Source organism: Grus americana, chromosome 28, assembly GCF_028858705.1.
Source record: "Grus americana isolate bGruAme1 chromosome 28, bGruAme1.mat, whole genome shotgun sequence".
NCBI lineage: Eukaryota > Metazoa > Chordata > Aves > Gruiformes > Gruidae > Grus > Grus americana.
The window spans coordinates 1,107,600-1,129,297 of NC_072879.1; the positions used below are offsets into that span (position 1 = coordinate 1,107,600).

The following is a 21,698-nucleotide window of genomic DNA, read 5'->3' on the forward strand; positions in this document are numbered from 1 at the left end:
CCCCAGCCAGACAAGTTCACTTAAGGTTTTAGAGGAAAGGTGTGAACAGTTTGAACCACGGTACAAGAAATAAAGGCACCTTGCTTTAAAAAGGAAAAAGACACCCAAAGAAACAGACAACCGAAAACCCCACATGCGATAGGGAGGCACATCCACCTTCCCACAGCCTCTCAGGCCATTCATCATTTGGATAAAATCCAGTTTCACATTGAAATTCAGCTGGACTTTCAAATGCAAATATGAGGAGAAGAGCAACATATGGTAGAGGTTAGTATGTATTTTTCCTAATTAAATGGCATTCTGCTGTTTTGTATAACAATGTTAACGGGGCATTAAGAAGCCTTTGGAAGAGAGAACACCTCACTCAAAAAAAAAAAAGTCCCAGAGAGCAGAAGGGGCCCACAGGACCTCCCCGCTCTCCAAGGAAACGTCACACACCAGCACAAGGACGGGTATTGTCACTTCTCACAACGAATCCACCCATCTCCCCCAGGTTGTGCAGGACGAGGCAGAGACGTAAGAGGTGACTTGACAACACCAGTGTCCTCCAAGGCTTGTCCTGCAGGAGTTTGGCTGGGTCTCCTTCCAGGTCAGGGCCACCATGGGTTGCCCCCTGGGGCACTCCTGGATGCCACCACATTTGCAACCAAAGAGCACCGTGATGGAGGTGCCCCGGGAGGGCTTTTGGAGTGGGAAAAACCTCACCGATTCCTTGTCCCCAGAGGCCAGTGATGAAGGATGGACAGACGATGCTTCAAAACTCTTTGAGAAGGAGAGGAACAGCTCTGCCTCGAGTGGTGGCCAGCGAGCTCCGGACAGCCACCACCAAACCTGCTGCCCAGCGGTTCCCAGGAGAGGCGACTGCTGCCGCCAAAGGAGACCCCATGGCTCGCTGGCATCCCCAGCGCCCTGCAGACAGACCACGGGAAGTATCACCCGCTTTCCTGGAAGGTTCTTCCCATTTAGGATGGGCCAAGGTTTTGTAGACGACTGTCCTTTGCCCCTCTTGGTACAAAAAACCCACCTCCACACGCATAGCGAGGTGCTGGAGGCTGCCCTTCCTCCCAGCCCCGTCCCCAGGCACTGTGAAGCCAGGCCTGTTTGTTTATTTTCAGTCCCTGCCTAATCATGAAGACTCCCCTGCTAGAAAAAGCTTATGCCACATTAACTTCACCTCCCTCTTGCTCCTGATGCAATCTCCAGCTAAATTTAGAGGAAGACATTGCCTTAGGTCACTTTGGAGGTGGGGATGTGCTTCTCAGGGTTAACAGGCAGATGGACAGTATTTTTTTAGATTTTTCTCCCTGCTGGCTTTGGAGCTGGGCTACCTGGAGAGTTAATTGAAAAATTCAAAGTAAAAAAAAAAGGGGGCAGATGTCCTGGACTGCCTCTTTCCTTCCTTTAGTGGGGGAGCAAGGTGCTGTGAAGACATCCTCCTCCCAGAAACATTAATCACAGCAGTGAGAAGAGCATCAAAACAGCCACTACGAAAATTCTCAAAAACTGAATCAAGAAATCTTCACTCACAGTTCAGCCTTTTCCTCTTCTGATGTATCTTTATATGTATTTCCACCCCGCAAGGCCACTCAGGACAGACAAACCCAGAAACTCTATAATCAGATGGCAAAACTACCATCCTACGTCCTACCTCAAAACCCAGGTCGAATTGGTTTTAAGGCGGCAAAGACGCAAAGGCCACAGTGGCTGCTCCTGCTGCGTCCTGGAGAGGACAGACCCCAGGGAGCCACAGGCACGAGTCTTGTCCAGGGGGTCGGATCCTCCAGAAAAAAAAAAACCCCACCACCCAAAACAAACCAACCCCAAAACAGCGACAAACCCTTGGGCACAACAGCGTCTTCAGATGCCGCTTCCGCTTTGGGTGGGGAGGTTGGCTCGGTCCTAACTCCCAGGGAGCGTTGCTGGGGCACGTGTCCCCCCGAATCAGCTCGCTGCTGCTGGCTGAAAGCCTGGCTGTGGCACCGCTGCCAGATGCACACGTTTCGGTGCCACGAGAGCTCCGTGCCCCAGCTTGCCTCAGGTGATCTCCTATCCTCAGCGCTCGCTGTGCTCCCAGTCCCCCGTACAATTATGCATTCAGCACCACAATATATTTCACACTGTATTTCATGCCTCATTTGGCAACAAAATTAATTAAACTTTAAGTCAACACTGAAGGAGCGCAGTACCTTTCTTCCCTCTGTGGCATATATAACTCAATTTGTTTAAGCTAATGCGCTAATCAAGACTTGCAAAGTATTTGGGAACCTTTTGGCAGAAGGGCCTCCGAAGCGTGCAGCAAGATGCTCTCCACGCCGGCTGGTCTCTGCCCAGAGGTCCAGTGGGGGCACAGGCATCGACTGACTGACAACAGGCTGTCTGCAACCACCGTCTGGAAAACCCCCACTTTCTTTACATGCCATCCCTTCCTCAACAGTGCTGGTCACCGACAGGTACCTGCGTTCAGGCCAGCGCATCATCTTAGGGCTTTTTTGCAGCCTCCGAGCTCCTCGCTAGCTGGGCGGCACAACACCAAGCAGGTCACTGCCCATCCTCGCCTCCCAAGTTGATCAGGTTCAGGCAAATGCACGTATCCAGCTGGGCCGGTGGCCTGGGGACGTGCCAGGGAAACCCCAGCACCCAGTCCCAACGCTGCCCAGGTCCCCTGTCCTTGTCACACAGGGACAGGTGGGCGAGCCGGTGCTCCTCCTCGGAGCCTGCGGGCTGCCACCCCCTTGCCATGCTCCTGGGATTTTTCAGCTATTTGAAGGCGCTGGGAGAAGGCAGGATAATCCCAACCCACGCAGCTGGGAATCCGAGAGGCAGATGTGGGCAAACTTTTTGGAATAACTGAGACAGCTGCATCTGCCGCACATCCACCACTGGCCCACCACTAGGCAGCCCTCCACACGATGGAGAAGGGCGCTGGGCAGCCGCCAGCGCACACGTGGGCGAACCCCTCCGTTCCTGCACCCAGAGCAGGTAAAACAGGCTGAGCAGAAGCAGCGAGTGCCAAGACAAAAGAGAAACAACAGCCAGCAATCAGCGACCCAGGGTTTACTTGCACCTCGATCCCTGCGCTGCGGGGGAGAGGTACCAAACCCGCTCCCAGGAGCGCAGCGTGTTTTTCAGGCGCAGCCTGGCTCACGCTGCTCCCGGGATAAGTTTCCAGCTGATGCAGCCAGATCACCTCCGCTCCCGCAGCGAGCTAACCGTGCCACATCACTGCCAACGGGCAGATCAGCCCCATTTCGACAATCACCTTGCATCAGCCTCATCTATGAGGCGATGTGGTGCTTCCCGAGGCGGCTTCACCTGCCCATCAAGTTCAGCCGATGGTCTCTTATGCTCTCGGGTCTGCGGCTCAAAGCGCTCAGGAAACAGAGATGCTCACGACTTCACTCCAATGACCACAGGGAGGCTTGTGTCAACATTTCCCTCTTCCAGCTAAAGTGGTAGATCACCATCATCTTCTCACTCGTGAAAATGTCGCTTGCAAATAACATCATTATCCGGTTGGGTTCAGAGTCTGCTCTTCTGTTAGAAGAGCATCAAAAATATCACCTTTACCAGCGATTTTGGGCGCTGGTGAGCAGAGAAGATGCATTTATAGCATCCTTCAGCTGTGTTAACACTGGAGAATGTAGTGCCGGGTTAAAGATGAGGCCATCCAGAGTGACAAAATAGCACTATGCATTAAATCCACCCCCTTAAGACACCCATTTGCTGTCTCAAACTAAAATAAATAAGTAAATAAATAAATTAAAAAATTCCAATTTAAGTTTCACTGCATATAAGCATTAACAGTGGAGATGCAATAGGCAGAGAGACTGGTCACACACGGGACGTGCTGGAGAAGGGCACCCTACAGAGCATGCAGAATTTGAAATTAGCAGCAGCGAGGTCCAGCAGAAACGCTTGCCAGACCTGCTGGGCCCCTTCCAAAGCCATCTCTCCCCTTTGGAAAGGGCACAACAAGCGTGCGAGGCCTCAAGCTGGGATGCTGAGCCAAAGGCAAACAATCCAAACCTCAGCCCCGCACCAACACAGGCTGCATGGGCAGTCCTGTGCGAACAGGATTTGAGGTGGGCTGAGGCAGAGCTGCTGCATCCCAACGCCAAAGCCCAAGCGCGCTGCCCTCCAGAACACCATTTGTAACGAGACCTTGGCCCTTGCGATTGAGAAGACAGCAGCGTGAACAAGGCAACGACATTAGGCGCGCAATCAATACGCAACCAGCTCCTCTTATTAGAAGGAAAGCAGGTGTTTGAGCTCGTACACGTTCTCGTGAAACACAGAAGGTTCACCCCTAGCCCAGCTTTATGTCAGCTTTAATCCAGGCAAGGCACATGATTTTTACATAAGATACGCTCATCTCGTCACAACCCCTCAAGCAGGCACAGTTACGCTAGTACTGAATTGTCTCGTCTAGGGAAGGAAAAAGCTCTGCCGGGAGGAGATGGCTGTACTGCTTTAGCTCTTCTGGCAAAGTTTAAACTGTGTGCTTAAATAAGGTCTGTGTCAAATTTGCGGTTTCTAAATAAAAGCTGTCACTTATCTCAGTACAGCTTCGGTTCTCTGGCACCTCCGACATTCCTCGTGCTCTTTCCTAGTTCAAAATCTCAAATCTAGCCAGGAGGACTCTTCCCCTGGGTGGTAGAAGAACCAAAAAAACCCCAAACCCAAGCAATGAAAAAACCCTCTCCTCTGAAGATGTGCACCCTTTCACCCCCTGAAGTTAAACACAAGACAGGGACTGGGTTCTATTTGCCTCTCCCCAACTGCTGAGGAAGCACTGAGCTGCTGTCAGAGCATCCCCACTGCCCCAACAGCATGGTCACCCTTCTCCTGTTCTTCCCAGGCTCGCTCCTCACGTGCCTGTTAGAAACTGGCTGTGCCTCTGGCATGACACTCTCGCTCTCAGCCCTGCCTGAAAATTCCAGGGGAAAAAAATACATTTGGAGAGAGGTAACAGAGAGAGAGATTAATGCCGTCATGTTTCGACTTCTTCACGTTTCAACCTCACTGCAAAGGCACAGAAAAAACAGATGCCCAGGTGGGGAAGCCCTGGGAGCAGGAACAGGCACCCCAGGGCAGGAGGATCAGAGATGCAACTGGGGTGTGACCCTGGATTAAGGGAGACAGGCGTGAAGATCTTCCCCTGCCATTTGTTCCCCCACGCTTGCTATTTCCTGGTGACCCACGCTCCCTGCCCCCAGCTGTCGGGCCCTCCAAGCCTTTTCTTCCAAACCCTGCTTTCTGCATCCTGGTTAATGGGACCCACCCCACGGGAAAAACATGGAGCAGAAAGGGGAGAGGAAGGAGAACAGGAGCTTCCCAAAGGCAGAAACAAAAACAAAGCAGAAAGCCGTTCAACGCACCTGACTAGCACGTGGGAGACGAACTTCATTGAAAGTCCTCCAGGCTTTGTTACTGGAAAGGCTGGGACTGCGGCACCGGCACCGTGGGCGCTTCCCTGCAATACCCTCAGCATGCCAGCAGCATCCTCCTACACCCCGGGAGCGGGCTCTGCCAGCGGCAGGAATGGAAATGCTCCAGGGGTGCGGAGAGCAGCGGAGGGCTGCAGGGATTGCCTCTTTCCAGGCTAACAAGACCTCACTGCTTTGCAAGCTTGACTTGTCCATGGCAAAGCTTCTTTTTTTTCCCCCCCTTTGGCAACGGCTAAAAAGTCATTGGTAAGAAATGGTCACATCAATAGGCAGGCAAGTAAATTTTTCTGCTTTGACTTTTTTGTTGTGGTGGCTTTGTGTTTAGTGACAGTTTTGCAAGCCTGCTGTATGGGCACGCACGCACCCGCAACATAAACAAGCAGCCTGAAGTACGTACTTTAATGGAAAGTGCCAGTTTTAAATATCAAGTCACATATTGCACACCTCATGTCTGCCTTTCATCATCTATCAAAATAGCAAGCAAAGCCCATCACTCCCACTTCAGCATAAGCAAAACATGTGGGAACTAGAGGCAGTTAGTAGGAAAACGTGATACATCCTTACTAATAAAAGCTCCTGCTTTCCTCACTATGGTAAATAGTTGCGAATGCTATTCTGCAGCCTGAAGCTCAATTGCTGACAGCATGGCAACAGAAACGCTGCTCTCTGCTCTTCGCAGCTCTCAAACTTCGACGCTTTTACTGCGAGCTCCCCAGCCAGCCGCTCCGCGAGGGAAGCGGAGCCCAGCACCACTCCTGCGTTTGCAGAGCTGCTGGGGCAGGACCACGCTCCCAGCCGGTGCGCCAGTCCCTCTCCTCCCCACCTTGGAGCTTCCTAAGACGGGGCTGCGTGCACGAACAAAATAATTAAATCTTCAAACAGGTGAGCCATAGCACCAATTAAAGAGAGAACCTCATCTTTCAGAGAATTTACTACTTTCAGTGCTGTTGCCACAGGTATCCAAGTTTGAATGCTGTTTAAAGCAGGCTTTCAAAGGAGATACAGACTCACCTACCTCCAGGGAGAATGCGTTTACTTTGTTCAGTAGACTATAACTTAAAATTTGTTACATGCACCAGCTTGTAACTCTTTGAAAAACTCCCTGGTTAGCCAGCTTCAAATGTTTTATGAACTTGCCCCGATCAAAGCAAATCCCTCAACAATGAGCCTCATCTCACCATCTCACTAGCAAAAAAGCATTGAACAAATTTTGGGGGTGGATATCACAGCACAGCGCAGGAGGGGACTCTCCCTTCCAAACCCACCTCTGAGATCCCAAGCAAGGGAGCTCCCTTCAGCACAAAGCAAGAAGGAAAAGACATTTAATGGTGAATTCACTTACTCAAAAGGGAAGGGGGGGGGAAAAAAGCTTTTTTTTTTTTAGCAGAGCTTTTATTTGTTGTGAGCAGAATCATCTGTCAGCAGGAGACCGCCTGAGCTCCTGTTTCAATAGGACACAAACCTGGCATCGCGCACCATTTCCAATGCGAAGGGGAGATGGTTGCACACTCTCCGTATTAACCGCAGATGCAAAGCATTGCTCATGAGCTGCTCCGAGAGATGCGTTACCTCACACAACCATTTGCCTTGGTTTTACTTCCCTGCTCTGCAGAGCCCCAACTCATTTTCTGAAGCAAAGGTGCAGCTGGCACACACCGATCCTGCCGAAAACTCAGCAGCCACAGGGCCACAGCCCCGGCACGGCCCCATGCCCCAATGCCACAGCCCGGGCTGGGAAGAGACGATGAAACTTCTTTGCCTCCTGCCACTCTTCCTGTCTTAATGTCAATTAAAAAAGGTTATTTCCATGTGAAACTTAGCACGCGTGGTTTTCTGCTAGAGGCTCCGTTTAATTAAGTGCGCTGGGAGGGAGCTCGTTTCTGATCAGATTAGTCATTTATGAATTATGACATGGAGGGGGGAGGGAGGACACGGTTTTAAATGTTTTGTTACTACAAATAATAAGCAAACAGTTTGGCAAGGGGACCATGAAACCGCAGCCTTCTAGGACCAGGACAATAGGCACACACTGAGTGTCCTGGCTAAAATAAAATACCAGTGGCAAATGACACGGCTTACACTGGAAAACACTAGTTGCGGCTCAAAGCCCCAGGAAGACCAACTTCCCCGCGGTGACCTATATGTGCTATAAATGCTGCAGACACGGTCTGCATGACGTAAGCTCCATCCTAGTGGCAATTGTTGGGTTTCGCCTTGCCAAGAAAACGCAAAGCGGAGGTGCTGAATTGTCCATGCGGCGGGGTAGCTAAACCAGTTCCTCCCTGGTGCATTTAAGGACAGAAATGAGGGAAACAGTGGCAGAGCTTAAAATAAAACCAGGAGACAAATATAAAAGCAAAGGGATCTCAAAGCTGGAGGGCTTGCGTTAACACTTTGAATTTTCCTGGCCAGGGAGAGAGAAACGCGTTCCCCTTCGTGAAGGGGCCGCCCACACCAGCACCAGCAGCTTGGCCAGGGCAATTATTAATTGGGACTTGAAAAGGATTTGAATTTGGGGCAATTTTATCACTACGATTTTCTAGTAGCATCGTTTCAAATGACTGCGCTACCTTATTTACCAGCTGGAAGCAAGAACCTCATCTTGGCACATGGGGCATTTTGGCTGCAAGTCAGCAGGGTCACTGCCTGGCTCCCTTCACTCCCAATTCCCGTGGGGAGGAAAGAGCCTTGAGTTCAGAGCTCCTCCGGAGGGGGGGGGGGGGGGGGGGGGAAGTTACATGCTGCCCCAGGATTTCCCCAAGGAGGAGAGAGATGAAAAGCAGGAGGCCACAAATTCACATGTCCAAGGGTGGGCAGAAGCACAAAACACCAATTTGTCTGGCACATAAGATGGCATCAGTTTATTATCTCAGGCTTACTACAATAACCCCAAATAACGAGACACTGGTGCACATCACCGAGCTAGGACTTAAGTGAATCGGTGTTTGCCTTCTCCTTTCCAGACAGAGGGGTGGCAGTGGAGGGGAAATGCTGCGCTATCCTTATCAGGGGGTACAGGACACTGATTGAACAGGAGTGTTTGAAAAACATGAGGCACATTAAAGATGAAGCCTAGGCCTTCCTGCAAGGCAAGAAGATTTAGGGAGCTAATCTCCAGGTCCAGATTACAGCGTGGCTGCAAGGCACTCTGCTCCCTCAGCAAGTCCAGGTCCCCAAATCCAAGGACCATCTGCTCTTCACCCTCTGACCGCATCAGGGTTGGTGACAATTTGACTTCAAATCAAATTTTGAGCCGGATGGCCGGCTATGCCTTTGGGGATGAACTAATATCTGATTGTACCTTGCTGGCAATTAGTGAATAAAGCTAAACCACCATTAACAAACTATGAAAACAACCGCTCGCCACTATCTACAACCTAGTTTAAGACACCTTGGATCCTTCTGAGAGCTGCGGTGCACCCCTGCACATAGCACACCTCATTAACGCATTAACGTCTTACTGCAGTTATTCACCCCACCACCAAAAATCAATCATCAAACATCCAGGACCAGAGAAGACACAAAGTCGACAGGCAAACGAAACATGCTCCCTTGCTCTCCAGAGGCGAGGGATAACTCCACTTCTGGAGCAAAAGGCTTCCCCTAAACCAAGCCCCGAGCTGCATTTCAAACCCAGGATGCCCACAGCAGGACAAAAGAGCCCTGAGACCAGAACAGCAGCGATTGTGCAACTGCCTTCAGTGCTGTTGTATAACATCGGTCCTCTGTTCTTATGAACTGCTCACAGCCAGACTCAAAAAGCAGCAGCCCAGAGGAAGGGTGGTGTCAACATTACCTTTCACTCACCCGAAAGAAAAGAAGGGGGGGGTAGAATAAAAGATTTTGTGTCGTTTCGGCTGCTGCACAGCCAAGCGGAGGGGGGTCCGATCGCTGCGCCGGCTGTACCGCAGAACCCTGCTTGCAGCCTCTCTTCGCTGGCCAGCACTATAAACCCGGCAGCCAAGCCAGCCTCCGAGCAGGAAACGAATTAATACGAGCTGCTCCATTACTATTCTCTCACTAGCGCGTAGCGCGTCTTTTGTGGATTATTTTAACAGCAGAAGTCGCACACAGGAACACTCGCTGGAGAGATCAGTTTCCATCTGGGTTAACCCGAGAGTCTTCTCCTCTCAAATTTCCTCCAGCACCCACTCAACAGCTTCCCTCCCTGTAAAAATGTTTGCTCAAAATCATCTTGACATGCAGCTAAACAGCTCAATCTGAAAGCATCAAATTTTCCTGGCCAAAAAGGGCAGGAGCAGGGCAGAACACACCCCTCCCACCCCGCTTCTGCACGTTTCCCCAAGAGCTGCCCCACAGCACGCTGTGGCATCAAAGCCGCTATCCAGAAATCCCACCCCGGTCTCTGGGATGTCTCCCAGTGTCAGGGCATGGCCATTCCACGTGGCCAGGAGTCTCCCTGGACAGCTCGAATCAGCCCAGGGTAGAGAAGGTCAAGTTTTAACCATCCACAAAGCGTCAGCGTGTTTCAGCAAGAAGGACAAATTAACTGAACTTCCTGCATGCCAGGGGCTGCAGCGAGCCCTGCACAGAGGAGCTTCCCCAGGCATCAAAAGCCTGGCACGGCACCACACCGCCCGCCTGGCTGGGGAATTCTCTGCTTCAGCCTCAAATTAACCAGCGTTGCGTTTCCCAGTCAGACATCTAAAGCTACGCGCCCTTCAGAGTCCCCTGCCGCAGCCAGATCCCCAGCCCGCTCCTCCCCGCAGACGCCCTGCTCCCAAAGGCCTTCGACAGTGGCACCCCTGGTCCCTCCTCAGCATCCTGGCCGGCTGAGATGCGGCCACTCAGCACTTCTGGGGAGCGGGGCCAGCTGCTGGCTTCGGGGATACTGTGGCAAGGCAGGACAGGCAAGGCTCTGCTCGACAGCACCCCAAAACCTCAGTGGGGTCCAGCTCAGAGGCTGGTGAACCGGCTCCAGTCACCCTTGCTGCCTGGAGGCATCTGCCCAGGAGGGCTTTGCAAAGGTCCCTTTGGGAATGCCGAGATCCCACCCAACTGCATGGAGGGGCTGAATGGAGCAGACACCCAGACTGCACCGGAGTCTCCCTTTGGGCAGCTGAGCCCCAGGAATTCACCACCACCACGTCTTCTTGGTGACGTACAGCAAAAGTCTTCCAGGGCGTACGTCTGCAGACACCTATTCGTCCAAGCAGCTTAAGAGAACAGCATTCACTGTCTGCTCTCAGGCTGCTTCAATCGGAGCAGCAAGACAACAGTATTTCAGGCAGCGACTTCTTAATCGGAGACAAATCAGCAAGAGCAGCTTTGCCTACCCAGAGACACATGGAGCAACAAGAAAAGCATCCAGAGAAATAGCAGCAGAGCACCACCAGAAAAATACATCACACAAAACTACAGAAACCCCTCCGTTGGGGTCTCTGGAAGCAAATACAAATTTATTGCGAGAAACATTATGGCGTTAAGAAAAAAAAATTGAGATGACAGTACCTGATCCTCCAAACTGAGTGCTCGCTAGGGTCGTGGGTCTGTTTTTTCCATTAGCCACTGGCAGGGGAAACATCTAGAAAAACAAGATGGGAGAGAAAAGAGATTTCAGTATGTTAGTTTTGCTGTGCTGCTGCAAAGGGGGTCAGATTGGGCAGGCGGGGTGGTAGGAAAGGGGGAAGAGAAGCACTTTATTGATGAAAAAACCCTTTCCTCTCGGTGTCCCTGCTACATAGATCAGCTGCAGGATGGACAGGAGAGCAGCGCAGCTGTGCGCTAATATACACACACATTCCTACGTGTGTAAACTTCTCCTGTGTACACAGCGTGTCTGGTTCCTCAGATGCAACTGAAAGCCATCCAAGAAGCATCACTGCTGCGGTCAAAAGCAACAGTTTCTTCCCTAACTTATTCACTAAGGCCCAGACTAGAGGGTGCCCATGGGGCCATGGAAAAAGGCCGACTCCATTCATAAAAAGCTAGCAGGAAAACGACAGCGCCCTGCTGAGACCGCAGCACCCAGCAAAGCTTGTTTTATCCCTCAGCACCCGCAGTGGTCCGTGTCTCATCCCACGCCTCCCGCGCTCCCAGGCCTGTCTCAGGCAACGTGCAGTGATCACGAAGCCACACGCTCTGGCGACGCTCAGCATCGGCACAGGAAGACTCACACCAGCTCTCAGAGGGAAGAACCCTCCAGCCTCGCCGAGCTGCTCCCACCCCGGCGCTTCGGGGGCTCCGGCAGCGCCGTGACCTAACGCAGCCCTGGGGTCTGGTGGGAGAAGCTGCGCCAAGGGCAAACGTATTTAACTCACGATTAGAAAGATTAACGCATTTTACAGCATCGGTCATTCTGGCTGCTTGTTTGCTATACTGTTGCAGCTTCAGTATCACAACTAATCTTCTCCTGCCAGGGAGCTTCCTCAAAAATACTGTATGCCTCATCAGCTAACCTGTATAAATATTTTTAATATAAGCTGGGAGGGTTTCAGAAGCTGTTATTTAAAAATTGATATGCACCTGCGTGCAGTAGAAAAGAAAACTAATTCTTCTCCACACAAATGGAGCTCCAGCCAATAAAACAACTGGTGGGAAAATGCTTAGTGAATTAACATTTTAATATCCTTTTACTACTCAACTCAAGATACTTTCACCACCAAGTCATTTGAATTTTTATTATTTTTAGCTTTGCAATGTCTGAGTAACTCAAAAGTTTAATGCTTTGAAGATTAAACAATGTAATGGCACAAGAGCCTACAGAAATGCAGCATTTCATGCCCTGACATAGCTGATGTCTGGCTGTGGTCAGAAACATTCCTTTGTACAAAACCGTCTGCCCAGCTTTGTTTTTACAAATGCTGGGGAGAAAAAAAACAAAACAGTTAAATGTGGTGGAGATGCAAAGAGAGCAGTTAAGAAACCAACTGCCATTCAAAAAAAAGAACACAAATTTGGGACCATATATATGTACGCACACGCGCACATCATGTATACGTGTATTTAAATAAAGGTGTAAACAGTGTATGCAGGCTGGGTGTGGGCAACCCCTCCTGCCAGCAGCCCGCCTGCAGACACCTGCCTTCCTCCTGCCTTGCTCCTGGCCGTAGCCCCACTCTCCCTACACCCTCCTATGTGCAGCCTTGCAGGAAGAAGCTGCCGGACCTGCACCCCTGTGGGCACCCCAGGGTGGGCTCCAGAGTCACTTGGGGTGGGCCGGCAGCCCCACCATCGAACACGCAGTGTTTCCTCAGGAAGTCAGGCCAGAAAACAAAAACAAACCCTGACGACACCAAAGACTTGCAGCCTACCTTCCTCTGCAATGCTACAGGTTTTTCCTGTGTGTGTCCCCTCCACCCCCTTGCAGGGCAGCGCTGCTTTCTGCAAAGATCTCCAAAATTACTAAAAATGGAATTTACACGGCTGATCTCACCCAGCCTGTGCTCACTCCCTCCTCTTAAGGTAGGGAAGAAGATTAAGCGAAGTGGTTAGAAACCCCCTTTCTGAGTGGCAAGAGACAGTTCTGCATGCGCGAGCTGCGGGGGGGATGGGATGCACGAACATGATGGTACCGAGCAGCAAAAAGCAACCAAAAAAAAAAAAAAAAGAGCCAGCAGTGCTTTTTTTTTTTTTCACGAGCATTTCTGCTTAATACTTGCTGATGCTGAAAAACCCAAGGTTTGAGCAGCAAACACGAGTGGAGAAAATGAACAGCCTTGTTCCATTGTGCAACGAGCGCTTTCTATTTCTGAAAAAGAGGTGGTGTGTCCCCCCCGCTGCGCTCGGCAATCCCCAGCACGCCCCCGCACCCGGCCCTGCCGGGGATGCCCTCCCCACTTCTCCCCTTCGCTCGCCTCCGCCTGCCTCGAGAGATACTTCGAGACTGATGCAACACCTTCCTGCTCTCCCTCCCCAAGGGATTAAGGAGTCACAGACCCCTTCCCACCGCAAGGCAAGTGGGGATGCTAAAGCAGCGTGATGCCGGAGATGGGGGAACCCCGGGTTACCCCTCGCCTCAATACAGGCTCCAAACGCACTTATCGCTTGCCAACTCCAGGAAGTGTTTTGGGTTTTTTGGGTTTTTTTTTTTCTCTTTTTTCTTGCTGCCAGCTTGTTTTTCCACTGTGGTGTGGGGGCTGAAGCCGACCGGGTACGCTGCCTCGAGGAGCTCAGCGCAAGTCATACGTGAAGTGCCGGCTGCCTTCGCTGGCGTGTGTCACTCACAGGCAAAGTTCACCCACTCACTGCGAATTTCCTTTCTGCTTCAAAATGCTGCTTTAAAAATAAATGGGGGAGGGGGGGAGGAGACGAACCAGAGCTGGCATGTACCGGAGGGACCCAGGCATCGAGAAGGGACCCAGGCATGAGCGTCTGAAGAACTGTAATTGGGTCATTACTTGGCCTTTGTTGGATTTGAATAATGTAGATTTAAACGGTTATGTAAAATCCCCCATCTTAAGTCGCTGTATTTGGTTTCTCAAGTCCTATCTCCGGCCTCCCTGACAGCTGACAACAACTTCTGCATACCCTCACAGCTCAATTCCCACCCCTCCCTAAGTATTTATTCTCTCTCCATTTCTCCCAGGTTAAAAGATGCAAATCCAGCCCACGGCCAGATCCAAATGCCGGCGCTTGTGCCCAGGGAGGTTATAGCTAAGAGACCCCACACTTTCAACAGCGAACTCATAAGCAAGAAAGGGAATTTGCCAAACAGAAGTAACAATATCAAGCAACATTGCACTTATTGTGTACTTCTACCAGCGCATCAGTGTTTTCAAATTAAATAGCTGTTTTCACTTCCTCTGCTCTCCCACCTTATGAACTCCAGGCTGAACCAACCTCAGACCCGAACTCAAAACCTGAAATCTATTTTGCAGTGTGGAAAGTATCCAGCTGTTAATTCAACGAGAAGAGGGAATTCAACTCAATAAATATTGCCTGCAGGATATTTTATACGTGTTCATTTAAGACAGACCTTCCTGACTACAGCCCCAAACGTCCACTGTGGCGTAAAGTCAAACTTTACAACTGCTTTACTCTAAACAAAAGTGAGAGTTTTATCACGGAAACACAGGCGTTGTGCCTTGGCCGGAGCAGGGCACAGGGCACGGCTTCAGCATCCTCCAGCACGTCAGAAGCAGCAGCGGCGATGGCAGGAGTTTGCTCGAGCCCTGCTTGCTGGTAACAGTTTGGCTTTCACCCCCGTTTCGATGGCTGGAGCCACGAGGGTTGGCACGACACGAGAGCAGTCGCTTGCGTAGAAATCAGACGGCGGGTCCTATGTGACTGCTCAAGCCCCTGCCCACCCTGCAACGTCTTACCGAGCTAGAAACCCACACTGACAACTAGCATCCCCGCAGCATATGGTTAATACTCTGCTAATAATCATGGCTGTTAACAGCATTTCACTTCTGCCAGAGACCTAGGCTGGCACGCAGCCGCCTGCCACTATCTAGCTTGGCAGGCGCGCTCTGCGACACGGACAGGCCCCCAACCCGCCCGGGCTGCTCCATCCCAGCTCTCCTCGTGCCGTGGGGTACCCCCGCCCTCCAAGCACCCCGGGATACCTGCCCGGACCTTCCCACAATGCACCAACACTGGCAGCGTGGCACGGCCGAGATGCCGCCCGGGATAACCGCAGCGAGTCCTGGCAGCTGAGCATCTCCCGACAGCGCAGACAAGGGCAGCTCCTGCCGTACGCAGCCTGGGCCGAGCTGCAAAGCCTGGCAACCACGGGCCAAAGGATAATGCATCAAAACCCAAAAATAGGTTAAGCCGGCAACTCAAATCTATAGGCAGGATGCTTTCTCGAAAGCTCTCCTCCAGATTTGCAAGCCCGTCCTGGACTACTGCCAGGGAGCGGTGGTGAAAGAAAGCTTACAAATTACCTGTACTTTGGGGCAATTATAAAAGGCAATTTGTTCAGAGGTAGAGGTAAGCACGCTGCCGTGCACACCCCAAAGCAGCGATCAGACTACATAGCTCGGTGTTTGGCTCCGGCTCACTTAGATGCACGTTACAGCTTCCTTTGATTTTCACCCTTATTGGCAAATTACATTGGCACAAAGCTTTGGGCGAGTGCTCTGCAACTCAATAACTACCCAGTGTATTTATCTATTAAAGAAGGCACGAGTCTCTTTTCAGGACTCTTAAGCCCAATTTATAGCATCTTGCACAACCCTGCCGTTTACTGACCCCACAAACTCACATCTGCCTACGCAGCCCCATTAGGGAAAGACCTTAAAATTCATTCACTGCACGGCAAAATGCAGCGCAGAGCTGGACCACAGACTACTGGGGTTGAACATATTTTCCCTAGAAAAATGGACTCGAAATACTGATCGGAAGCAAATGCTTCCAGCTGCTCTGAATCTCCCTCTCCCTCTAGCCTTCCCTCCCATCTACTCTCCTGGAGAGGATTAGTGGACCAATGCTCCGCTCCTGCTTATTCAAAGAAAAATATAAATATACTTGAAAGAACGAGCTTTGGGGTCAAAAAGCTGCATCCCAACAACACAGGGAGAGCAACCCACGGAGCAGCCTCCTCGACAGACCCACACTGTGCACAACAAGCTCACGACGCCGGGGTGAAAACCGTCCACTAGCTAGGAAGCTTTCCATTTTAGCTACTCATCCTTCAGGAGAGATGTTAATATTCCCTTTATGCAAACTCAGGAGAAGGGCGTGCGGAGATGAGGGTTTGTGAAACAGATCTGGCTCAAATCCAGACTGCGTCGGAGCCCATCGGCCAACTTATCCTGGAGGGAACATCTTCGAATCGTTTGCTGGCAAATGACATTTGCAGGCCCTGATCCTGCAAGCAGCCGCCCCCGGTGCCGCTGCTGAACGCATGAGCCTTACACCAACTCAGAACAAGTTCTGGTCGTTCCCAGGTTTACACCAACATTAAAAGCATTGGAATTGAACCCAAATTCAACTGTTAGGTGTAGATTAATCTCCAAGGACAGAAACATTCACGTACAGAGGGAACAGGTCAGGACCCCTCCAGGGAATACAGCTCTGAGCATGCAAATAAGGATGGTTTGTTAAATTTGAAAATATGGTCTTGGGGTTTTTTTAAAGTTCGAAACGGTGAGCAGGATTGATGTTTCTTTCCTAAGGGGGAGAAAAAGCAAAGCGGGAGCCACTGCAGCCCCGGCCAGGGAGCAGATTATGGGTTACTGACCCAAAGTGCAGTTCAAAATCTGGCACTCTCCGGTGCAGGAGATGGAAAGCTCCAGGGCTCCTGCCAACCCACAGGACCTCTGAGATCAGAGAGGGACAAATAACCACGCACCGCTCCCCAGCGAGCCCTGAACATATTCCTGTTTTTAAACACATATGGTCGCTGCAGTCCCCTTACCAACTGTGAAACACGCTACTGTGAAAATACATCACTGGTAATTTAACGGAACTGGTCTCCCGACAGAAGCATGGAACTGGGAGAACTGGGCCTCTCCTCTTGCAGGAGAATTGCTCTTCGGGGGACAGAGAGACCCCACCACCAACACCACCCCCCCAGCATGGAGCCCTGACAGGTACAAGCCCCAGCGCTCGGGTGCAGAAAAGCAGCCGAGCCTCAGCACTTCCCACAGTAACAGGTACCAGGACAGCGGGTGCCACCGCTTTTCCCCCCTTTACTCCCTTCTCCTCCAAAGGGCAAGAAAACCAGGCCAGGAGGCCGTGGGCTGGGTGACCCAGGACAGCCCAGCGCCACAGCAGCGACACTCATGGTTATTCCTCCTCGAGGAGCTGTTTTTCTATCTTCGCAGCATGTTTGCTTATCTAAAAAGCAAGACGCACTCTCCAAGTGCCGTGAGGGTGCAGCACACAACAGAGGAACCCAACAGAAAGTTATTTTCTTTTGAACACAAGCTCTCCCCTCCGCAAGTCACCTGCCAACAACAGCCAGCACCGGTGCAGCAAGCACACAGCGCACGCTGCGCGGCACATCGCCGACCCCAGACGGCAGCATAGATAGACGTGCCGGGGACTAACCCTCACTCTGCTACGACGAGAAGGGACTTCTCCCTCTGAGCTGTGCACACTTTTCCGGGGGAACTCTTAGGTTCTGTTTCTTTGAAAATAAACAGCGCCTAAATGCAGTTAAAGGTTTCCAGGATACAGAAGAGCAGAGCGCGGGGAACACAAGTGTCCAACTCCTGCAAAAATAATGCGCCAGAGAGCTTGGACACATTTCAAACTGTGACAAAATAACCTGTGGGAGCAAAAGTTTAATAGTCTGGATCTGGGGAGAGGAAAAAAGCCTGATTAATCAGCTACTGAAGTTACATCTTTGTATGGCTTCAGAAACAGCCACCCAGCCCATTTCGCAGTGAGTATTTAAACAGAGAACACACAACTCCATTACATTTCCCCAGAATTTCCCATCCAAAAAAAAAAAAAAACCCCACCAAAACCAACCCACCTCTCTGCACTCCTTGCAAGGAAACAATATACGTTTGAGGGGAAGGAGGGGGGAGAAGAGGGGCAGAGGCTTTGCTTTAACTTGAAAATAAACATGTTGCAGCACATGTGCATGCACACAAACACAGCACATCTGAAACCCATCATGTCCAATTTACAGGCTCACATTTCCTCCCTTCTACAGCTCCAAAACACTGCACACGAGCAAAACCCCGGGGTCTTTAAAGCCCCCCGGCCGCGTTCGCTTACCATACTGAAGTCCAGCAGGTCACTGAGCTCTTTGTCTGTCCCAACTGCAGCCATTCTCTGCTGCTGCTGATTCATACTCCCACAGACTCAACAGTGGCAGTCCTAGAGAAAGCGAGGGGGAGGGGAAAGAGATATTTTAATGACTAGAGCAAACTACCCACCCCATTGATGAATATTTTAAAAAGACAGAGCAAGAGAGAAAGGGGCAAGAAAAGGAAAATCTCCAGCATCCAACTCCGCTGTGAGCACAGTCGGAGTCCTCACATAGCACCCAGAGGCAGGAACAAGCACTCTATTGACCAGACACACTTGTATGTTAGTTTTTTGCTGCCAATTCCACTAGTTTGGGCCAATTCTGTTCCTGGCGTGTGGAGAATGAAGGGAAAAAAAAAAAAAAAAAAAAGAGTCAACTCATTTATCAAAGGGTTCAGGCAAGTTATCACTCAGGCGCTTGTCTGGCTCGGCTCGCCCCCTCTCCTTCCCCCACACTCGCTCCCCGCAGGAGGCTCTCTTGTCCTTGCCTAGTTTTGTTTAAAAAAAAAAAAAAAAAGGTCTGATCTTACGCCTCTTTCCTTCGGGTTGCCGAGCACCTGCAGCTGCTTTTTCAGGGGCTGAATTTGGGGATGCCCAGACAGGCCATACTCAGTGAGAACTGAACCTCTCCGCTCCCAAAAGGGACTGGAAAAAAAAAAAAAAAATGTTTTCGGAGGGTTTTGCAAAAATAAAGCCCTCCAGGCAACCTTGCAAGATAGGTAAATATTATTCTTCCTAATTTTGCAGATTATTTTTTTAAAGGGAGATTGATCTTTTTGGCCAGCTCACTATGATAGAAAAATATTTCTTTGGGAGGGAGGAAGAGAGGTCTGGGATGAGATAAAAGATTCCTTTTTTTTGGCCTTTTTCTTTTTTTTTTTTTTTTTTAGGAACTCATTCATGGTTACAAAGGGCAGCTGGCCAATAAATTTAACTCATTAATCATAAGGTTAAAAAAAAAAAAAAAAGAAGAAAACTCCATGCGATCCAAAGCATTTGCAGGCTGTGCCGGCTCAGCCACCACATTTCAATGAAGTTTTTTTAAAAAAAAAAAAAAAACCAACAAAAAAAAACAATGCTGAAATCAGCCCAGCATGTAAAAACCCTTCGCCACTATAAAAAACAGCCAGGGGATTTTTTTTTCCTTTTTCTTTTCTTTAAAAAGCCATTTCTTTAAATGTCATCAATGCATCTGGTCAGTATTTTTAAACCAACTTTCCCAACCGATCGCCCTGGTGGGATCGGGGGACATGAGCTCGTCGTCCCTGTTGGACCCCAGAGGACCCCCCCGTGCCCCTGGTCCCTGCTGGGGGGGGAAGCAGATGCATCACTCCAGCAGCCCCCCCAAACCCTGCAACCTCCCCCCCCCCCCCCCAGCCACCACCAGCCCTCACCAAGACCACGAACAACTCGAACTAATCCGCGCTTGCCACCCCAAATTCAGTTCCAGCTTTTATTTTTATTCCCCCCCCCCCCCCCCCTATTTTTAACTCCAAAGCAGCCCCCGGGAAACCAGCGCCCTGCCCCGGCCCGGGAAGGGCTTTACCCGCCCCGGCAGCACAAAGGCCGAGCAAAACTTGACCCCGCAGGAACAAGGGGCGGGGGGGGGCCCCGCCGGTGCCGGGCTAATACGCAGCAGATGTCCGCCTCTCCCCCCCGTCCCGCTCGGGTTTCCTCCGGCGGGGCCCGGCGGCACCTTCTCGCCCCGGACAAAGGCCGGGCAGCCCCGAGCTGCTCCTCGCTCAACCGCCGGCGCGGCCTTGTGCGGCCCGGCTGCTCCGGGACACGCGCGGGCCCAGCCAGGCCGGACCGGGCCCAGCTAGGCCGGACCAGGCCCAAGTGGGCCCAGCCGGGCCGGACAGGGCCTCGCCCGCCCCTTGCCAGGCCTGGGGTCCCGCCGGGAGGGGGGGTGCAGCCCGCTTCCCCCCCCCCCACACACACACCCCGCACCGCAGGGGGGAAGAGCGAAGTGGGTCACTGCCCCCCACCCGGGTCCCCCACGCCGTGGGTTGGGGGTCACACACCCCTCACGGAGCGGAGGGAGCAGGACGAAGCGGAGCCCGCGGTCCCTCCCTGCCACGGGGAGGGGGTGAAGCGGGCTGCCCCCCACACCACCGGGCCAGGCCGAAGCAGCCCCCGCCCCGCGTCGGGTCCCCCAACTTCTGCCGCGCCCCGAGCCAGAGCCCCGACCCGGGAAGGAGGACAGGGAGCCCCCGGTGGCGGCTGCGCCCCGGCCCGGCGGTGGCGAAGGAGGAGGGCCGCCCCGCTGAAGTTCGCGGCAGGACCGGGGACCGGCCCTCCCCCGGCGGGGAAGGGGGAACCCGCCCCTCAAGTCGCCCCCGCACGCGTGGGGACCCCCCCAGCGGGCCCCGGCCGCTGCCCGCCCCCTCCTCCCCCGGCCTCGGACAACTTCGCCGAGAGCCGGCGGCGCCGGGGACAATAGAGCCGAGCCCCGTCCCGTCCCGCCGCTGCCGGCCCGGGGCAGCCCCGGCCGGAGGGACGGCAACCGGCGCCCAAAGTCCCGCAGCGGCTCCGGCCGCGGGGCGCTACGCCGGTACCACCGGGGCAGCGCGTCCGTGTTTTATCATTTTATTTGCTTTAATTATATTTATTTTATTATTTTTTTTTATTATTTTTTTTTTACCTGTTCCGGGGCAGGCGCGCACCCCCCGTGCGTGCGCGGGGGAGGGGAAGCGCATGAAGGTCCCGCGGGCGCGGAGGGCCGGGGGCGCGGCGGAGGCGGCGGGCAGCGGGCGGGCAGCGGGCGGGCCGCGGCGCCCAGGGCCGGCGGGCGGCGGCGGCGCCTATTGTTCTCGCGCCGCCGGCGGATACAATGTAACGAAGCGGCGCGATCGCCCCGCACCGGGCGGCGCGTGCGCCCCGGCCCGCCCCGCGCCCCCGCCCCCCTCCCCCCCGCCACTGCCCCGGGTCCTAACGCTGCTGCTGCTGCTGCTGCTGCTGCCGCCGCGGCCGCTCCGCCTCCCGCTGCTGCTGCTGCTGCGCCCGCCGGCCCCGCTGCCTCCGCATGGTCCCCCCGCGGCGGCGGCGGCGGCGGCGCGAGACGCGGCGAGGCCTCCCCCCCCCCCCCCCCCGCGCGCGCACACACACCCCCCACCGCCCCTCCTCGCGCCCCGCCCCCTCGCGGCGGGGCACCTCCCCCCGCCGTATCCTTCCGCCGGCCGCACGGGCGGCAGGTGATGGGGGGGAGCGTTGCCACACACGCACACTGTGCTGCCGTGGGACGAAGTGCGGCGGCTCCCGTTGCGGCGGGACGGGCCCTGACGGTAGCGCGGGGGAAGGGGCGGGGCGGAGGCACCCCTCGAATAGGGAACTATGTTTCCTGGCGGAGGGGAACGGGTGTACTCAGTCGAGGGGCGGGGCGGGAGGGCCGTGACGACACGGGAGCTCCGGGAGATGGACTGATAAGGCCGCGGGGCGCCGTCCAACGGGAGGGTCCCGCCGCTCCGAGTGGCAGACGGCGCGGCCAATCAGGATGCGCCCTGTCCCGGTCTTCGTCCACCGCGCGCGGGAGGCAGGGCACGGCGGAGGCCGGGGGAGGCCTCTGGTTCACGTCGCCGC

General features: G+C 53.2%; 1 protein-coding gene across 16 annotated transcripts in view; it reads right to left on the reverse strand.

Annotated features, from left to right (window-relative positions):
* TCF3 (transcription factor 3) overlaps positions 1 to 21,157 on the reverse strand; it is a 73,805-nt gene extending 52,648 nt beyond the window's left edge. For 5 of the 16 annotated variants that reach the window (XM_054805225.1, XM_054805223.1, XM_054805220.1 and 2 more), the window contains exons 1-3: positions 20,764 to 21,155; positions 18,087 to 18,188; positions 10,920 to 10,992 (exon numbers count right to left, since the gene is read on the reverse strand). In XM_054805225.1, the coding sequence (XP_054661200.1) occupies positions 10,920 to 10,992; positions 18,087 to 18,161 (148 nt within the window). In that variant the 5' untranslated portion in view covers positions 18,162 to 18,188; positions 20,764 to 21,155. Of the gene's footprint in view, positions 1 to 10,919; positions 10,993 to 18,086; positions 18,189 to 19,665; positions 19,933 to 20,763 lie in introns of those variants that run through there. The other 11 variants (XM_054805236.1, XM_054805229.1, XM_054805227.1 and 8 more) reach the window with 4 other exon arrangements.
* Positions 21,158 to 21,698: the final 541 nt, after the last annotated feature.